Source organism: Atractosteus spatula, chromosome 2 (assembly GCF_055471065.1).
Source record: "Atractosteus spatula isolate fAtrSpa1 chromosome 2, fAtrSpa1.hap1, whole genome shotgun sequence".
In the NCBI taxonomy this organism is placed as follows: Eukaryota; Metazoa; Chordata; class Actinopteri; order Semionotiformes; family Lepisosteidae; genus Atractosteus; species Atractosteus spatula.
The window spans coordinates 55,448,030-55,464,759 of NC_142707.1; the positions used below are offsets into that span (position 1 = coordinate 55,448,030).

General features: G+C 36.9%; 1 protein-coding gene across 1 annotated transcript in view; it reads left to right on the plus strand.

The window, feature by feature from the left end:
- Positions 1-16,730, plus strand: part of smyd3 (SET and MYND domain containing 3) — a 344,242-nt gene that overhangs the window by 64,290 nt on the left and 263,222 nt on the right. Inside the window, exon 2 of the mRNA XM_088908819.1 lies at positions 11,252-11,315. Coding sequence (XP_088764945.1) covers positions 11,252-11,315 — 64 coding nt within the window. The remainder of the gene's footprint in view (positions 1-11,251; positions 11,316-16,730) is intronic.

Genomic DNA, 16,730 nt, shown 5'->3' on the forward strand with positions numbered 1-16,730 from the left:
GATGAAAAAAGCCGTCAAAACAGTCATCAACTGAATCAGTCTCTGTTTTAGAAAATTGCATATATTTAAAGATTACAGTGACTCTTTGCTGTCCATGCCTGTGATACTACAAAATTAAATGGACACCAAGATTCAATAGGTAAAATTCAGTCTTTTATTGACTCATTTTGATGTTGCATTATTTTCCATTTTTATCAAACAAATATTTTATACATTTTTATTAATAGCTATAGAATAATTATATTCCTCTGTTTTGTTTCTAGAAAAGCATGTGTTTTAATGTGTGTAGCTTTATTGAGTTGCTCAGGTATGAATGAATGAATAGTAATTATACAGTACATTCTCTTTTCTGTGGGGATCTCACCTGGACAATAAAATTAACCTAAACGTAAAAAAATTGCGTATGAAATAATAATAACATGTAACTCAGCTCGGGACCTTTATACATAAAACATCTTGTATTTTTGAAGTCCAGGAGGGTTTGTGGTCTCTATTTAAAAATAATAAAGAATTTACTTACCATCACGAAGGATGTCAAAAAGAACATAAGCTATATTCAAAATAATAACCATAAACTGGTTTGGGGGAAGGGGCTAAAACTTATCTGCTTCAAAATACTTCATCACTCACTGGTAGTGACACGTTCAAATACACAAGAGTCACTAAGAGACACTTTTAACTTGTGTGAAAATGTGCACTCTCACAGATTAAACACATTTCTTCACGATCGTCCAGTAATACAATCAGTGAGATTACACACAAGTGAACCCTATTAGATGGCTTCTAGTGGCAGCCAATGGAAATGACTGTCTGTCCAAGACATCATCTGCCACACAATGATGGGGCAGTGTCTCAGGTACAAGAAAGCTTTCAAGATGAGCACAGCTGCAGGGCCTGATGGTTTCCTAGGACTTCCACTTAAGGAAACGAGATGTTATTCATATAAGCCTTTAAAAAACTTTTACTCAAGAGTTTCAAGTTAGGCAGCTGCATCAGCATGCAAGGGCTGCAAAGGAACAAGTATAATTGTTTGATTTAATTTAGTCATCCATATGATAAAAGGGCACTATATTGGCAAATCTCCAGTCCATGTACAGTACACTACTCCTCTTGAGCAAGAGGAACAGGTAAAGGTTTATTCCATGCTGGAAAGAAAAGAGAGACAACATTTCAGCTGTGGAGTCTTCCACAGCCAGAAGACACCTTAGACATGTGAAGAAGGCTCTATCGCCGAAACATTTCTTTTTTTCTCAGCATGGAATAAACCTTTACCTGTTCCTCTTGCTCATGTACAGGAATAGTATACTGTACATGGACTGGAGATTTGCCAATATAGTGCCCCTTCATCATATGGATGACTAAAGTAAACCAAGTAATTATACACCAGTATGTCTGACTTGTGTTATACAGTATGTAAGGTTATATGAACAAGACTTAGAACTAAACTAAAGGGTCAGCAATATTGAAACTGCCCTAGAGCATGGTTAACATGGATGTAAAAACCCAGATCTGGCTTAACTAAAGTGTTCTCTGGACAAGCAGCAACAGGAATGGACACACAGTGTACTGTAGAATATGATATTTATAATAATGTTCTGAAAATCTAAGTATATCATATAGGATTAATGCTCAAGTTGTTGGCAGTAGTTATTCTGTGCGTGTATTTGACTAGTTAACAAATTAAGTATAAGGAGTAAAAACTCCAGTTGGGGTGCTGTAATTGATGGGATCTGTTCTAGGACCACTGCTTCTTGATATTGATATCCTTATAATTTCTGTAGAAGATTCTGGTAAAGTTAGTAAACTTTGCAAACAATACCAAAATAGGAGGGTTAGCAAAAACAGTAGAAAACTGAAAGGTTTTAGTCTCAGAGTAAGAAAGGACCTGATTTAAAGAGCTGTCAACCTAGTCTACACAAGTGGAAACACTGTGGAATTGCATTTAAAACTAAGATGTTTTTACCCAGAGGTCTCCTAGCCATGCTGTCAAAACCAATACCCTGGTTTCTTTAAAAAACGACTGGATCCTTGTATACATTGATTGCTAACTACTAAATGGTCTAAATGGACTGAATGGCCTCTTCACGTTTGTAACCTTTCTTATGTTCTTAACTGCTCAGCTGTCAAGTGCTTCTGACCCAACAACCCTGCTGTCTTGTAAGCTCTGGTGACTGCAGTACCAGTAACGAACCTGCTGGTATCTCGCTTGTTCCTGAGAATTCATCCATTACCGTAGCACTTCAAATTTAATAGAGTGTATCGGATGAATTAAGTATAGCAATAATCAAATTGCACAATTTCAATTGTAAAAAGGTGTTTTACTTTACAATGAGGTTTATTGTTCATTGTTCATTTATAATATCAGCTTGATAAAGAAAAGAATTAAAAAAAAAAAGAATTTGCTTTTATACAGGGCAGGTCTAATGACACTTCCATTCCTGACTTTGGGATGCCACACAATCTCCCTTGGTTCAACTCACATTGTAAGAAAATAGATATACGTACAGTACTAATGTGCGTTACAGTATTGCTATGCAGCATTGGACCCATTTAGTGACAAACTTTAATGTTTTCTGAAAGATGTTCTGAATGAAGAGGTATGTTGCATATTGATGAGGGAATAAAAATATGTTTGATCATTGTAAGGGGAGCGGGGATTTTTACCACTTTTCTTGTAGGTTGATAGATGGCTGCTGATGAAGTGTTCAATGGGAAGTTTAAAAGAAAATCTTTTACTTCCACCCATCCATTATCAGAACATCTTTTAAAAGTCATGACAACCCAGAGCCTATCCAGTATGTAGGACATACTGTAAGACAGGAACACACTGAAGAGGACACCTAGTCCATTTCAGTGCACAAACACGTTGACAATTTAGAGATGCCAGTTAACCTAGCCAGCATGTCGTAGCTCCATAATAGAGAAGGCAGCTCAGTCTGGAATTGAACCCAGAACACAAGTCCTGTAACGCAGCTTTTTACTTATTAAAAACATTCCTAAAACAAAAGGTGGCCAGTAGGTTTTTAGTATGAGAGGTGTTTGGAAAGCATCCAAGTTGTTAGTATGCACCATAAAAGGAAAAGTCCACTGAATTCTGCCTGGCCGGCAGCCCAATGCCATTTTAATGGAAAACAAAACCCTCTAATACAAGTTAGATGCCAGTTAAACCTGCATTTCTTTTCCACCGATAATAGCCAATGTGTCAGTTATTAGCCTGGATATTTCCTTTTATATTTTAGCTATATTTCCTTCCCAAAAGTTCCATGTTGTGAACACAGCAGGAACTGTGGTGTACTGATATTTTACATAATCATTTTCTTAAAAACATACAGTAACTGGAAACATGTGGAATTCCAAACGGTGCCGACAAGATGATATCAGATCATGCGTTGCCTGATAAGATGCATTGCTGCCCCTTCTTACAGCAGTGTAGACGAAGGTATCCATATCCCAAGCCTCATTCCAATCTGCTGTCATTATGGCAGGCTTATCAAGAACAATACTTTTATCCGAAAGCAAATCATAACGCTCATGCATCAATTTGAATGTTTTTACAGTTGATGAGAAGGTTCGTTGCAATCACATAATTCCTCTCTTAAGAGTGATGAGGGTACTTATAAATTAAGGAATTCCTGCACGGAACTTTGGGCTGTTTGCACGAAGCCCTCTTCTCGACAAGGGTCTGTAAAAACGAGAGAGTTCCGTAAAATCAGGGCTACATTATACTGCACATCTATGTTAAATAGCTGCTTGGGATACTTGCAATTACAGTAAGCCTTCCTAATAAAGCAGGCAAACTGTGTAGTGGTGGGGGATAATAATACTGCATAAGTAGACAGTGGAAACTCGGATTAAGCCGAGACAGAAGCTAAGATCTTTAGAGAAGCTGAGACTTTAACTTTAAACCTTCCATTCTATGAACCATTTGTTATAAGTAAATTAAAGCCTATGAACAATAGAAGTGATTTTAAAAAATAAAATCTTTGATCCTGAAGGCCTGCTTTTTATCCCTTCCAGGGAGTTTCCATCCTTACATGCTGTATTGCAGTATTGTTAGTCTCCCTGCAGTTTATAGGCATGGGTGAAAACAAAAGAAAATGCAGTGCAGGTTGAGATGAGGAGATAGACTACTGCATGTAATTATATCAACATGTCAAATACATTTTGTCAAGGACAGATTAATATAATTGGCTGGTCAGACATTTATAAAATCGCAGTTCACAGCCAGGGGGAAAACAGACAGTAGCAAACTGGGCTGGGACCTTGTACACTTGTGATGTTTGTTTTCTGTCTGAGAGGACACCAGTGCTTTTATCCAGGCTGCCCAAGCTGTAGTGGTCGTCGTGTTGGTGACATCATCCGGACTCCTTTGGCCTCACAAAGAGACAATGCAGGGTGTCTTAATTACTGTACGTGTTGAAAGTGAACGTGTCGGTGTGTAAAATAAAAACCAAAAAAAATCAACAGGTTATGAATAAAACTAAGGAACATGATTGATTGCTGTTCACATTTAAGCTCTGTGGTGGTACTGAAGTTTGATGCCTAATTTTCAGACCTTTGCCATGAGTGGGTTGTGTGAGGGTGTATGAAATGGGATACCTTCTAGATTTGATTTATGTTGTGATCATTGGCCAATCCGACTTGAAATGAGAATCATTCTTTTTCTTTCCATGGCCGTGTTCAGGCACCATCTTAGTCTTTCAAAGAGCCTTTTTCGTTTTGCAGCTGGATGTTTGCATACATTAATGCAAAGGAGAATTCTGAAAATAGAAGCCTGAACTCTGTTTCATAACGAAGTTACAACCTTTCTCAAAACAGATACTGTACCTTGGCCTGACTACTGCGTACTTTGTCGTTCAAGATCTCACAGAACTGTTCGTAGGGGTGTTAATACAGTATGTCCTGGCTCAGTTCCACTCCAGGCTTGCGCAGTCTTGTCTACTTAAACTTCCTTTGTGATACAATAGATGAAGCGGTTTCTCACTTCTCTACCTGTTCTGCTGTGTCGTGGGGCTGCTGGTGCAGAGTGGCGGCTGTGTGTCAGCCAGGCGGGGGCTGCACTTACAGTAAGTGGTGGGTGAAGTGCTTCCCCTCCTTTACGTAAGGTTCTGTGGGATCCTTGGGGATGAAAAGTGCTTTTTCAATGAAGGGAAGGGTTTTTATTGTTATTATTCAGGTGAAGGTGATTTTAAAATAAATAAAATGGGGGGTGGACACACAATCATTGAATTATCGCATTAAAAAAAGCCCCTTTCTGGCAATAAGTAATCTGCTGTTGTTTTTTTAATTATGAACATGTCCTGTGTTCTTTCTCCCTGCATTATAATAGTACACTGTATATAGCACATATACAACAAATGTTAATAAAAATATATAGTTATAATCTGTTGACTGGATTCTGTATAAATCACTTCTAATGTTTTTTTTTATTTTAGAACCATGCTTTAAATCATGATTACAAAGACTGCTGTATTAATTCAATGTTAACAGCTGGTCATTGATTAAGGAGAGATTCTTGTCTTAGCCAGAAATCTACTTTGTTTAGACATATTTCTGTGAAAATTGGGTGGGCTTGTTATCTTGGAGCATATCTGATATTAATGAGAAGCTGTTCTAAGTGTATTTGTTACAGTACTCTTGAGTTATTGTAGTAGCTAAATCACTTGAGTATTTCAATTTATCCTTGTTTCACTGTTAAAAAATAAATCATTTAGCCAGTTGTGTTTTGCTATTTTCTTTGTTTATGTGGAGTAAAGACAGGAGATTATTTCAGGACAGAAAATTCAAGCTAGTTAATCTGATCTGTGCCATCTTCCGACAGATAAAGAATTTGAGGCATGTTGTGGAAACTATTTTACTCCCAAGTCATCAATAATACCCAGTTGGTATTAGCCTTAATTTTAAGATGTATGTGAAATTTGATAATGTAAAAATATACATTACACATGAAATAGAATATTCTGTGAACCGATTTCACTTAGGACAATTGTCAAATACTGTGTATGAAGACAAATCGCTTTTATAGTAATTTCTTAGCAGGCTTCAAATTTGAAGGTTTCACAAGTATTACAATTTTTTGGTTGTTAATATGTACTGTAATTGATCCAAGAATCGCAACCAGCTGTTTTGTGATATACAGGTAATTGAGAGTATTGGTTTTGATTATATGACAGTGTACCTTTATAGTTTGTTCCACGTTTTCCCACTTTTCTGTATCTTTATGTAGTGTATCTTCTAGTTGGTGTTATAAAGGTTTTGCAAAATATACTGTATGTCAATAAAGGTAAATTTGTTTAAATTAATCAGGTGTCTCCTAAAAAAAACTGAACCTTTGAAATATTGATATAAGACCTAAATTATCCTACTGCTACTGTTGTTTTAGTGACAGCTCCTGTAATTAGTTATGCTTTATTTTCACTGAATGATGAAATGGAATAGAATATATACAGTACAATAAGTAAGTAAAAATTCAGAATTATCTGAGAGATCTGAAGGTTACCTAATGCATATAGTCAATATACAGTATATAATGTAATTTTTTTTAAAAAATTGAGAATTTAAAAAAAAATTGAGATTGAAATCGGTCATATGCAAAGGTCAAAACTGTTTTGGAGACATGCAGATAACTTTCTGTGTGTCCTTTGAACAATGTAATTGCAAAACTCATAAGAAACATTAAAGAAGAAACTAAAAATGATTTGTTTGACCTGGATTACAGTACATCCTAAATTTGACCACCTGTGAGTTAAGCCTGGAAGCCCAGTAGTAGAACCCCTGTTGTTTCACAATGGCCTCTTCCTTCCACTTAGTGGCCACCACTTATTAGGTACTTGGATTAGAATTTTGGATTAGAAACCAAAATGAGATTGGTTGTCAGATGAAGTTTTCATTTAATCAGGGCCTAAACAGGGGATGTGGGTTACTGTAGTTGCCAAGAGGAATCTTATCCACTGTAGAGGAAGGTTCATGTCTTCTTCCAGTAATGCCTTGTCTCATGGTCTGAAATACTGTGCTGTATATTATACTGTCTTTTGTTAGAAATTGACAGCAATAACTGGAAAGTGAAATATCAGGTAAGATTTAGTTTCTCTTAAGTTTTCTGTTCTCTCAGAAACGTCCTTACAGAACATGGTGTAATCTCAGTTTGGTTATGATTATAGAGTCTGAATTTTTTTTTTGGTTGCTTATGTTTAAGAGCTGAAAAGTTCGAGAGCTGTCGCTACATTGCTCTTGACTTTTCACTTGGTTTTGGAGCATCTATGTGAAAAGGGCCCCCCATATTTTCCTTCTTATGGAAATCATATCAGGAAGTGCCTGTTGAAGGATTTAAATTGCACTGACCACCATAAATTACATGTTGCTCTTTTTTTTAATGAACGTTGGACGGGTTTCAATGTTCACAAAGGCAATTTGCCAAAAGCAACTCTAATTTTGTTTCAGATACTGAAGGAATTAGTGAACATGAAATAAAGGAAACATTTAAGTCTCTAATTTGAAGTTAAAACAGGAAATCACTACAGTTTCTTGGATGTCTTCTTGGATTGCTGCATGCATAGTTGATGAGTGTCATTTTATAGACCAGGACAGGTTGTGGCAACCTGACAGGAGAAGCACTGACCCTCAGACAGCCCTGGATTCACGTTAATGATCCGAGGTTCTGCATTGACTGCATTCTTAATAAACAGTCTTGTTTGCCAACTGTTTGTCTGCTTTTAAAAGGCCATGTGTTTATACTCCAGAGACTGAAATTGAGTTTTTATTCATAGTTGACAGTGCAGGTGTGCGCTCAGTCATACAGTATATGTGATAAAAAAGGCTGAGATTTATGTATAGAAAAATCATGATTAGAATGCAGGCAGGGAAATTTGCCTGTGTGTTTTTTTTACTGTAGTCTACTAAAGTAATTTTAATGATTAGCTGTTTTGCAGATTACACTTCCACCTGTCCCTTATGATTCCAAAACAAGACCCCTTTTTTCATATGCAGTTCAGAGTTGATGCTTAGGGGGATTAGAAGCAGTTATGCACAGTACTGAAAATAGTCTTATGAATATCCATTAGAGAGATCAACTTTAGATGTGGTGAGGTGTTATTCCCACAGACGAGACTTAGAGACTTTTACTTGCCTGAGCAAGGTTTAATGTCTAGGCAATCTCAAAACACATATCCCACAACAAATCTCTTTGACAGTAATGCATCCATTTTTTCCAGACATCAACATGTGATATTAAGTATGAAATACGAGCTGAACAGAAGATAAAGTAACTGGCAGATTCTTTTATTGGGGCAGAGAAATTTACAACCTGTCTATGTTCTATAAAATTATACTGCGAAAGCATGCTGCAAAGTACCAGGCCTTGGGGGCATTTTTAATGCTAGGGGTAAAGGCTTGACTCCTTCAACTAAATTTCCTGTAAATTATAATACATTGTAGCCCTTCATAAACAGTGAAGCTGATACATTTTTAAAAAAAGTACCTACGGTTGTAGAGATTGTGATATAGATCTGGTGGATTTTTGGTGACCCCATCCTTTGGTCAGAAAAGTAAAGGAGTCTTTTCTGAAGATGTAGGGATACTCTGATTGTTTAAGAAATAATACAATATTGGTTGGAAGGCAAGCAGTAGGCAGTATTTGTCTGTGGCATAAGGGATAGGAGATATCTTGATCATTGATTTATTCTGGTATCAAAGTCATACTTGTTGGCATGTCTACAGGTCTCAGTTTCATAGCTTGGTGTAATAGCAAAGGTTGTAACTGACTTACCCTTACCACTTAAAATTACTGGCCCAACAGCCTCTTCAATCTATTCCTTAGCCCTCATTGCTAGCATAGACATTTAACATTGGGTTCATTCTTGTCTTAGGGTACAATTTTACTGTAATGTCTAACCAATGCTTAGATTGTAAGAAACTTTCCAAATGCCAGTGATTGACCCCGTGTATTATTGTAAATGACACCATTTCTGGACTGATTGCACCTCGATTTTTATGGTAATGGTATAGTACTTTTGTTGAAGTCATCCAAAAATCTCACCAAAGTGCCAACCAAAATTAGCCTACCCCCTTCTTCATTATTATCCACTAGAGTAGAAAATAGAGATGGGCATTATTATCTTTTACATTTTTGACATAATGCTCCTTTTCAAAATGTGGTCCATGCACAGTACTGTAGGTGTGAAACAAAGAGTATTGCTACCGCTGAATAATACCTTTCATATAAATACCTCCTGGTTGAGATGTTACTGTACTTCTGTTTCACAACTGTCTTACAGTATGTTTCTTGCACTTTAAATCTTATCATATTTATATTTCATATCTTTCTACAAGATAAAAGAAGAAAAAACACCAACTAGCACCATTTGTCACTCATTAAAGTTTATCAAAATAACAGGCTGGTTCTGACTGTGGCAAAATGATCAATTTGGTCATTTGTCTCTATCTGTGTATAATTATATTCCTTCTCGTCACTTTGACAGTGCTGCCTAAAAAATGAGGTGGGAGCAGTGATTCTGAAGGCTCCCTGGGCAAGCTGCCCACTGGCAATAAAACTTTTCTGGGTGACTTTGTCTAATTTGTTTTAGACTCTAATTCAAGGTGAACCACTTCTGACTCAGATTCATTTACTTTAAACTAGATTCTAAAACATGAAGCAGCGATTAAAAAATGTATCTGGGTTCTGAGGACATTGTGCTGTTTTTGTTTCTGCCAAACTGCTACTGAATATTTGGAGCTTTCAACAAAGCAGTATGTCTTACACAGAAAATGAAGCCTAAATATTTGAAGATAAAGATGTTTAATGCAAATCCAAAGCTTTTTGGAGTACACTTTGAATATAGTTGCTAAATGTCTGAATAATTATGCGCAATTAGTGAAATGCTACACATTTAAATACAATTTACAAAGTCCAATAAAACCCAGCATGAATTTGCATTAGTTGTGCTCCATTGCTAAATTTTCAAAAAATGTGAATTATCGCTGGTTATTTTTATAATACCCCCCTGATTTAGAATAGTCAATTCTTTGGTTTTTTCACTTGGGCTCTCAGAGCCCTGTGGTTGCATATGGGATCCATCCCATATGCAACCACATCCCACACAGCCCTGCATGCCTGCAATCCATCCCACACAGCCCTGCATGCCTGCAAGTGCCCAGAATGATGCAGTAGTGGCTATGTCACCAAGGGAGCCCTGGCAAATCCCACTTTACCCTAGGCGGGGCACAGTCAGCTGAGAACTACTGGGAAAGCATTGCTGAAACCAGCAGCACTGCGCAGTGAGTGACCTGCGAATCCAAGTCACAGTCGCAGTCGGCTAGTGACATGACTTGGACTCGAACTCACGATCAGAGGTCAAAAGGTCCTCGGTTTGCCGGTCGAGTCACTAGTGAAGCTCCACGGGTGAGATTTTTGTGGAGACCTCTTTCATCCAGATTAATTGATGTTAGACATCATGGCCTTCTGAAGAAGGTCATCCATTTTGCATGTTGGCCGCCTGCCTGGCCTCCGCGGAGCAGCTTCATGGGACAGTGGCCGCTACTGTGATGCCATAAGTATCAGGACTCCCTGGAGGCATGAAATCTCTTCACTCTGTATTAATAGGTGGTTTCACTTGCTGAATGTGTAACGTAATCTTTAAAGCTTAAAGCTCACGCAACACTATGTATGTTCTTTTTTCCCCACAAGTAGCCACTTACATCAGTTTCCAAATGTTATGATAAAATCTTGTGTGAAAGCCTGTGAATCGTGTGCACACTGTATATTTTAGTGGTAAATCCACCCTCTTTATCACATACAGTATAATAAAGTGGGAAGTAAGATGTGACACCTCAACACTGCATGCATTAAACAAGTAAGATGGCTGCATCTTAATTAAAATTCCTGCTGTCATACGTGAATCACACATTTCATTAATCTTTAGGTTGTGCAGAAAAATAGTACAAGTCATTTAGTCAAATTGAAGCTAAAATTATCTCTTGATTTCCTTTAACATTGCCAGAAAATCTTATCTGTATGGAAAGCAGATATAATTTTTCAGAGCAATATGTCAGTCCTTTGTAATGACTGTTTCATATCTAATGTAATTGAACTTGCTATTCATGGGACATTTGCTAAAAGATTTGCTTTTAATTTTATGAAAAAAACATTAAGTGGATTTGATATTTTCTAGGATGTATTCAGTAACACAGTTGCTTGCAGTATTATGGTTACTGATTAGTTATCCACTCAAATAATGTTTTTGTTCTCTGTTTTTAGGAAGGAAAAACTCCTCAGATGTTCTCAATGCAAGATTGCCAGATACTGTGATGCAAGTTGCCAGGTAACAACTGTGTTATGGTTGCATTGGGAATTTATACTGTAAATGAGAGCTGTGCTGTGATAGCTTGGATATAGGTCAAACATTTGAATCCACTAGAAACCTGAAGTTTGGAAAGAAATTCCATCGATCTTGAGAAAAAGTTGAAATCTTCTTGTAGTCTTTATGAAACCTGTAATATTCTGTGCTTTATGTATTTCATTTCTCAGATAACCAGGAACCATTCCAGTGGAATAAAAATGCTTAAGACTACTTAATTCATAGCTGAGTGTTCAAATGTGTATTGGGCATAAAAAACTACTCACTTAAAACTACCATAAAATCAATAAATTATTATCTGAAAAAATACTTTTTTGGAATAATCTTTATTTTAACTAGCACCTTTCATGATATACAGTATCATCTCAAGGGGCTTTATAGTATTGACCAAAAGAGATTGACATACAAAAATAATACTGTAAATTAAACTGACTTAAAATGTGAAGTATAAAAGTGAGTTTTAAGAGAGGATTTGAAAGTCAGGAATGGCTAAAAATGACATGAGCTGGAAGATTATTCCACAGTCTTGGAGCAACAAGTAACAGTAAACATAACAGAACAAATTGAAAAAATGTCAAAGTCTGAGAGATGCAGGGAGCTAAGAGTTCACTACTGTAGTCATTCAAGGTCATACAGGTTAGCTGCAGTTTTTGGATTTTTATTCTAAATTACATAAGGAGGCAGTGCAGGGAAGCTATAAGAGGTGATCTTTACTTTAATTTTAGTTACGATTTGAGCTGCTGAGTTTTGAATATGCTGCAGCTTATATACATGTTGTAGGGACACTGACAATCCTTGCTCTTCAATAATCAAGTATGGAAAAAAGTATGTACATTAGCTTTTCTGTGTCAAATGAGAGAGTTGTGAATGGTTATGGGCTGTTTTCTGAAAGTGAAAAAATGCACCTTCACATTGCAAACATGAACTTTAACTGTCCTGTGTAATGCCACATATAACCAATGCTGTTGAAGCAGAGAAATAACTTATTTGAACATTCATTTCTATAAATCATATAAAATCAAAACTACAGCAAAGAAGCTACTGTAATATCATATACTGTAATAGGGATGGTATAATCAACAACAAGGCTGCACTGTTGTCCAACAAAAATTGATAAAAAGTCAGCCATCATCATTAGGATCCTAAAACAAAAGGTGTTCCTGTACTAGGGATTGAGCTGAACTCAGGCTGAAATGACTCCTACAGCTTACGTGCACATAAATGAGATTGTAACAGCTTCAGCCTATTATAAAACTATTGCCAAATTGTTAGTTAGATATTGGCCAATAATTACTGGGCAGGCTAGAGTCCAATTTCTGCTTTTTTAGGAGCATAATTGGAACTGCAAATTTAAGGGCCAAGGGAACAGTTCCAGATTTTAATAATACATTGACAAGCAGACAACGATTTGGATAATTTGAACACGGCAAGGCAGTGGGAACAGGATCCAAAGAACATGTGATTTTGGAGTAGAGTCTACTCTTAAATAGAATACTTTTACTTTCAACAGAATTATTTGGAGTGGCTTCACGAGGTACAGTCTGACTCTGGCTGCTGTCCATTTTAGATAGAAAAACTCAGAGATAAAATTGTTTTGGACCATATACTTTTTTTAGAATGCGTTTCTTAAATGGATAATTAATTATAGAAAAATTGCTTTTTGGATTACTCTTTCCCTCTTCATTTATTCCCAAAAAAATACTAACCTTTGATAGGAATGTCATCAGCACCCAGGTAACTTGCCCAGAATTACCCAGAGCCCTATTGTTAAAGGGGCCCAGTGGAGGACCAAGGAATACATTTATTTTAGTATTTCGGTATCTCTTTGTCAGTATTTTTAGCTTAGTTTTCTTCCAGTAACAATAGTTCCTGCTTGATCACTTATTCGCTCTCATTAGTGGGAGAGTCATTTGTAATTTGATTAGATGATCTAGCAAGGGTTTATGTTGTTTCTTGGTAATGTAAAAACAAAATGGTTACTACTTCACTTTAGAAGACAAAGAAACAAACCAATTTCGACATTAGAAATGTAAAGACAATCGGATAAACATTTTCTTTTTCTTACAGCCTCCCAGCAGTGAGTCTGTTGAAAAAAAATACTGGCAATAAAATACAAGCCACTGAACCTGAGAATTTTTTTAAAATGCATTCTCCAGTCAGGGAGCTGTCGGAAAAAGCGCCTTACAAAATCAGCCATTGCATTTGACAATGAGGTTTGTTCATTCTTCCTGAACCCCTGCCAGAGCTCAGTGAAACTTCTCTGCTCAGTTTTGATGCCGAGGACCCGGCAAGCACATCACTAAGTGCAAAACAGGTCACGGTAAGAGCAATGTTTTGTGACTTGTGACAATGTGACTTCTGCTTTACCAGATACTGGTTTATCCTTGATGGGTTGTGTTTGGCTCCAAAGCCTTGTCAGGTTAAAAATGACTGGCTCTGAACACCCACGGGGTGAGTAACACAGCATTGACTTAGTTCAGCTTATATTATACCAATGGCACAAAAGGAATTTTCTCTTGTAACCCAGACATATTGTATTGGTTCCTTTCTGGGTTTTTATATCATCTCTTTCCCAGTCTTCTCTTTCACTAATAAGGTGGTTTAGATTTACAGTACTGTTTGTGCCAAAATTACTCATGTAGAATGCAGTCAGTTATAAATGATCTCATTAATCAAAATGACATCAACTGCATTTATCAGTATGCGTTATTTATAACATACATGCACAAATAGAATGTTATGTTTCTTTTGAATTAATTAGTAATATCTTAGTATATTAAGGTGCTGCAAGGCCGTTAATTGCTTTAGATGAAAAGAAAATTCTCCCTTTTTTGTTGGACAACAGGGGAATTCACAACTGCATTACTTCATTTAGTTGAAATAAAACTGTTCACATCAAATAGTAAATTTATATTATTTGATAGTAAGTGGTTTAAAAGCCCTTAAAACTAGTAAGAGCAACCTGGACCTCATTTATTTTCATTTATTGAGCAAGTTTAGGGATTATGTGTGTATGGTGAGGGAAACAGCTTTCAGCATTCTCTCAGCAGGTGAGAAACCTGTGTTCATCCACACTTTCACACATGTTTTAACATGTATCTTGGAGAGTGCTTCACACATCAGCAATTACCAGGGTCACATTTGAATACTGCTTTACAGTGGTGCTCTCAAACTTTAGTCTGCTGTGAGCTCCTGTCACTGGCCCCTTCCACATTAAAATGAGCACGACCACATGCAGTGACATTGCAAGGTTTCTCACTACGTGAGCATCATCAGTTATGAGCTTCCATGTATGGGCTGTACATGGTGCTAACAGGTAAACTATCACATAGAACTGTCTTTGTGTCAGCTGCTTTTTTTTCTTGGTGCTGTATGTCACACATTATCTCTATGGCAACAATAATAATATGCCAGGCCTCTGAGCAAAATAAAGTATTTCTTCTTTATTACAAATTTAAAAAGCACGCTTTCTTTCCAGCTTCCGACAATTACAAAATCTTTAATTGTTGTGAACTGTTTACCTTTCCTACTTAGTGGTCTTATAAAATCTCAGATAAATATGAATGATTTAAAGCACGACTTTGAACAGAAACATAGTCCAAAAGTAAATGGTGTGTGGAATTACACTGAAACTGTTCCAATAACAACAAAACATTAAATAGATTTAAAATGGTTTTGTTTAACCTCTTAATTACCATTCTTTAACCACTAAAAGGATACATAAGCCAATGTATTCCAAAACCAAAATTTCTAAAAAATATCAAAACCTATAAATCATATACTGTATATAAATCACATTTTTGCAGGGTAGCTCCTGTTAGTATGAGAAAATGAATTTCTGTTTTTTGAAATTTGTAAAGTCATGAGCCGTCTTGCACAGTACATACTGTACAGTACTGTATCAGCAGACACAAGAACAAATAGTGTCTTCAGATACAGGTACATGGTGTTTTTCAGAGTCAGTTTACAACACAGATGAAATCAAATGTTTTAGGACTAAATCTGCTTTAGCCCATAAAATGCTTAACATGTTATGACAACGCCTGGTGCGTGGTATCTCAAGTAGCAGAAGACACATATATGCAGCTATAAGGTAAAAATGGTGGTCTTTGGTGTAGAGAAAACAAAACCTTATCGCTCTTCAAACACTAACCACCTCTGTTATATTCTCTTTATAAAAGCTGCTGGGCAGCTAAGCTGCTTTTGGCATTAAATCCAAAACTCACAAGTCAACTGACCAGTCAGTTGCTTGCTTTTTCCTGGTCCAGCCCAAAGAGTAACATTATGCTGTAAGCAATAGACTGGAGAAGCTGACGGTACTGGAATCCCCTGTTTCCTGCTTTTCTAACTGTCACCCAGTCAACTGTCTTCCTCCAATCCAGCAGGGGAGGTAGGATGGCAGATCATTGCCCACAGATTTCTGTAGTTCAGATACAATCTGCCATCTTGTCTGAATTTACTGCCCTCATACACTGTGCATCTATGATAAAGTTCTTCATTGCTTGCTTAATGAGCTCCTCTAGACTATGAATTTTACATGAGCTGTAGGACCGATAGCGTTGCCAGACAGTTGGCTGGACTGTTCGGTTTTTAAGGGATTTATGCTACAGTATGTCCAGTCAAAGGTACTGACTGGATGTCCAATATTCAGTTAGATATAATTAATCACAAATTGCCTTTTAAGTTTTCTAGCAAAGCATATTCATGGCTGTAATTACTAAATAGAAGATTAATTTAAGATATATTGTATTTCAGTTCAGTTTGTCATATACACAAGTGCAATGAGATGCTTATTTGCATGTTAGCTCCAATACAAAGACATTGAGGAAACGCCAACAACATAAACACAGAACAGCAGCAACAACAAGTTAAAAAACATTCATCTTGGAAAAAGAAATATCAGTGTGAGGCAGTGGTAGTAGGGGTAGAGTTCAGTAATCAGACAGCTTGTGGGAAGAAACTGTCTCTGAATCTGGACATTCGTGCCTTTATGCTCCTATAATGGTTACCAGATGGAGGGGGGGAGAAAAATTAGAAAACAGGATGACTGGTATCCTTAGTGATACTTCCAGCCTTCCTGAGACAGAGTTGTAAAAATGCCTGAAATAGAGGGGAGCTGTACTCCAATGATGGACTGGGCTGACCTGATCACCCCCTGTAACACCTTCCGGTCAGACAACGAGCTGCTGCCAAAACACACTGTAATTCAACATGGTAGCACACTCTCAATAGTGCACCTGTAAATTGTGGTAGGGACAGTTGAAGATAGACCAAATGTTTTCAACTGTGTGAGGAAGTAAAGATAAGATCACTTTATTGGCCATATACAATTTCTTGCATTAGGGATTTGTCTTTTCGCATACCCCAACTCTCCATGAG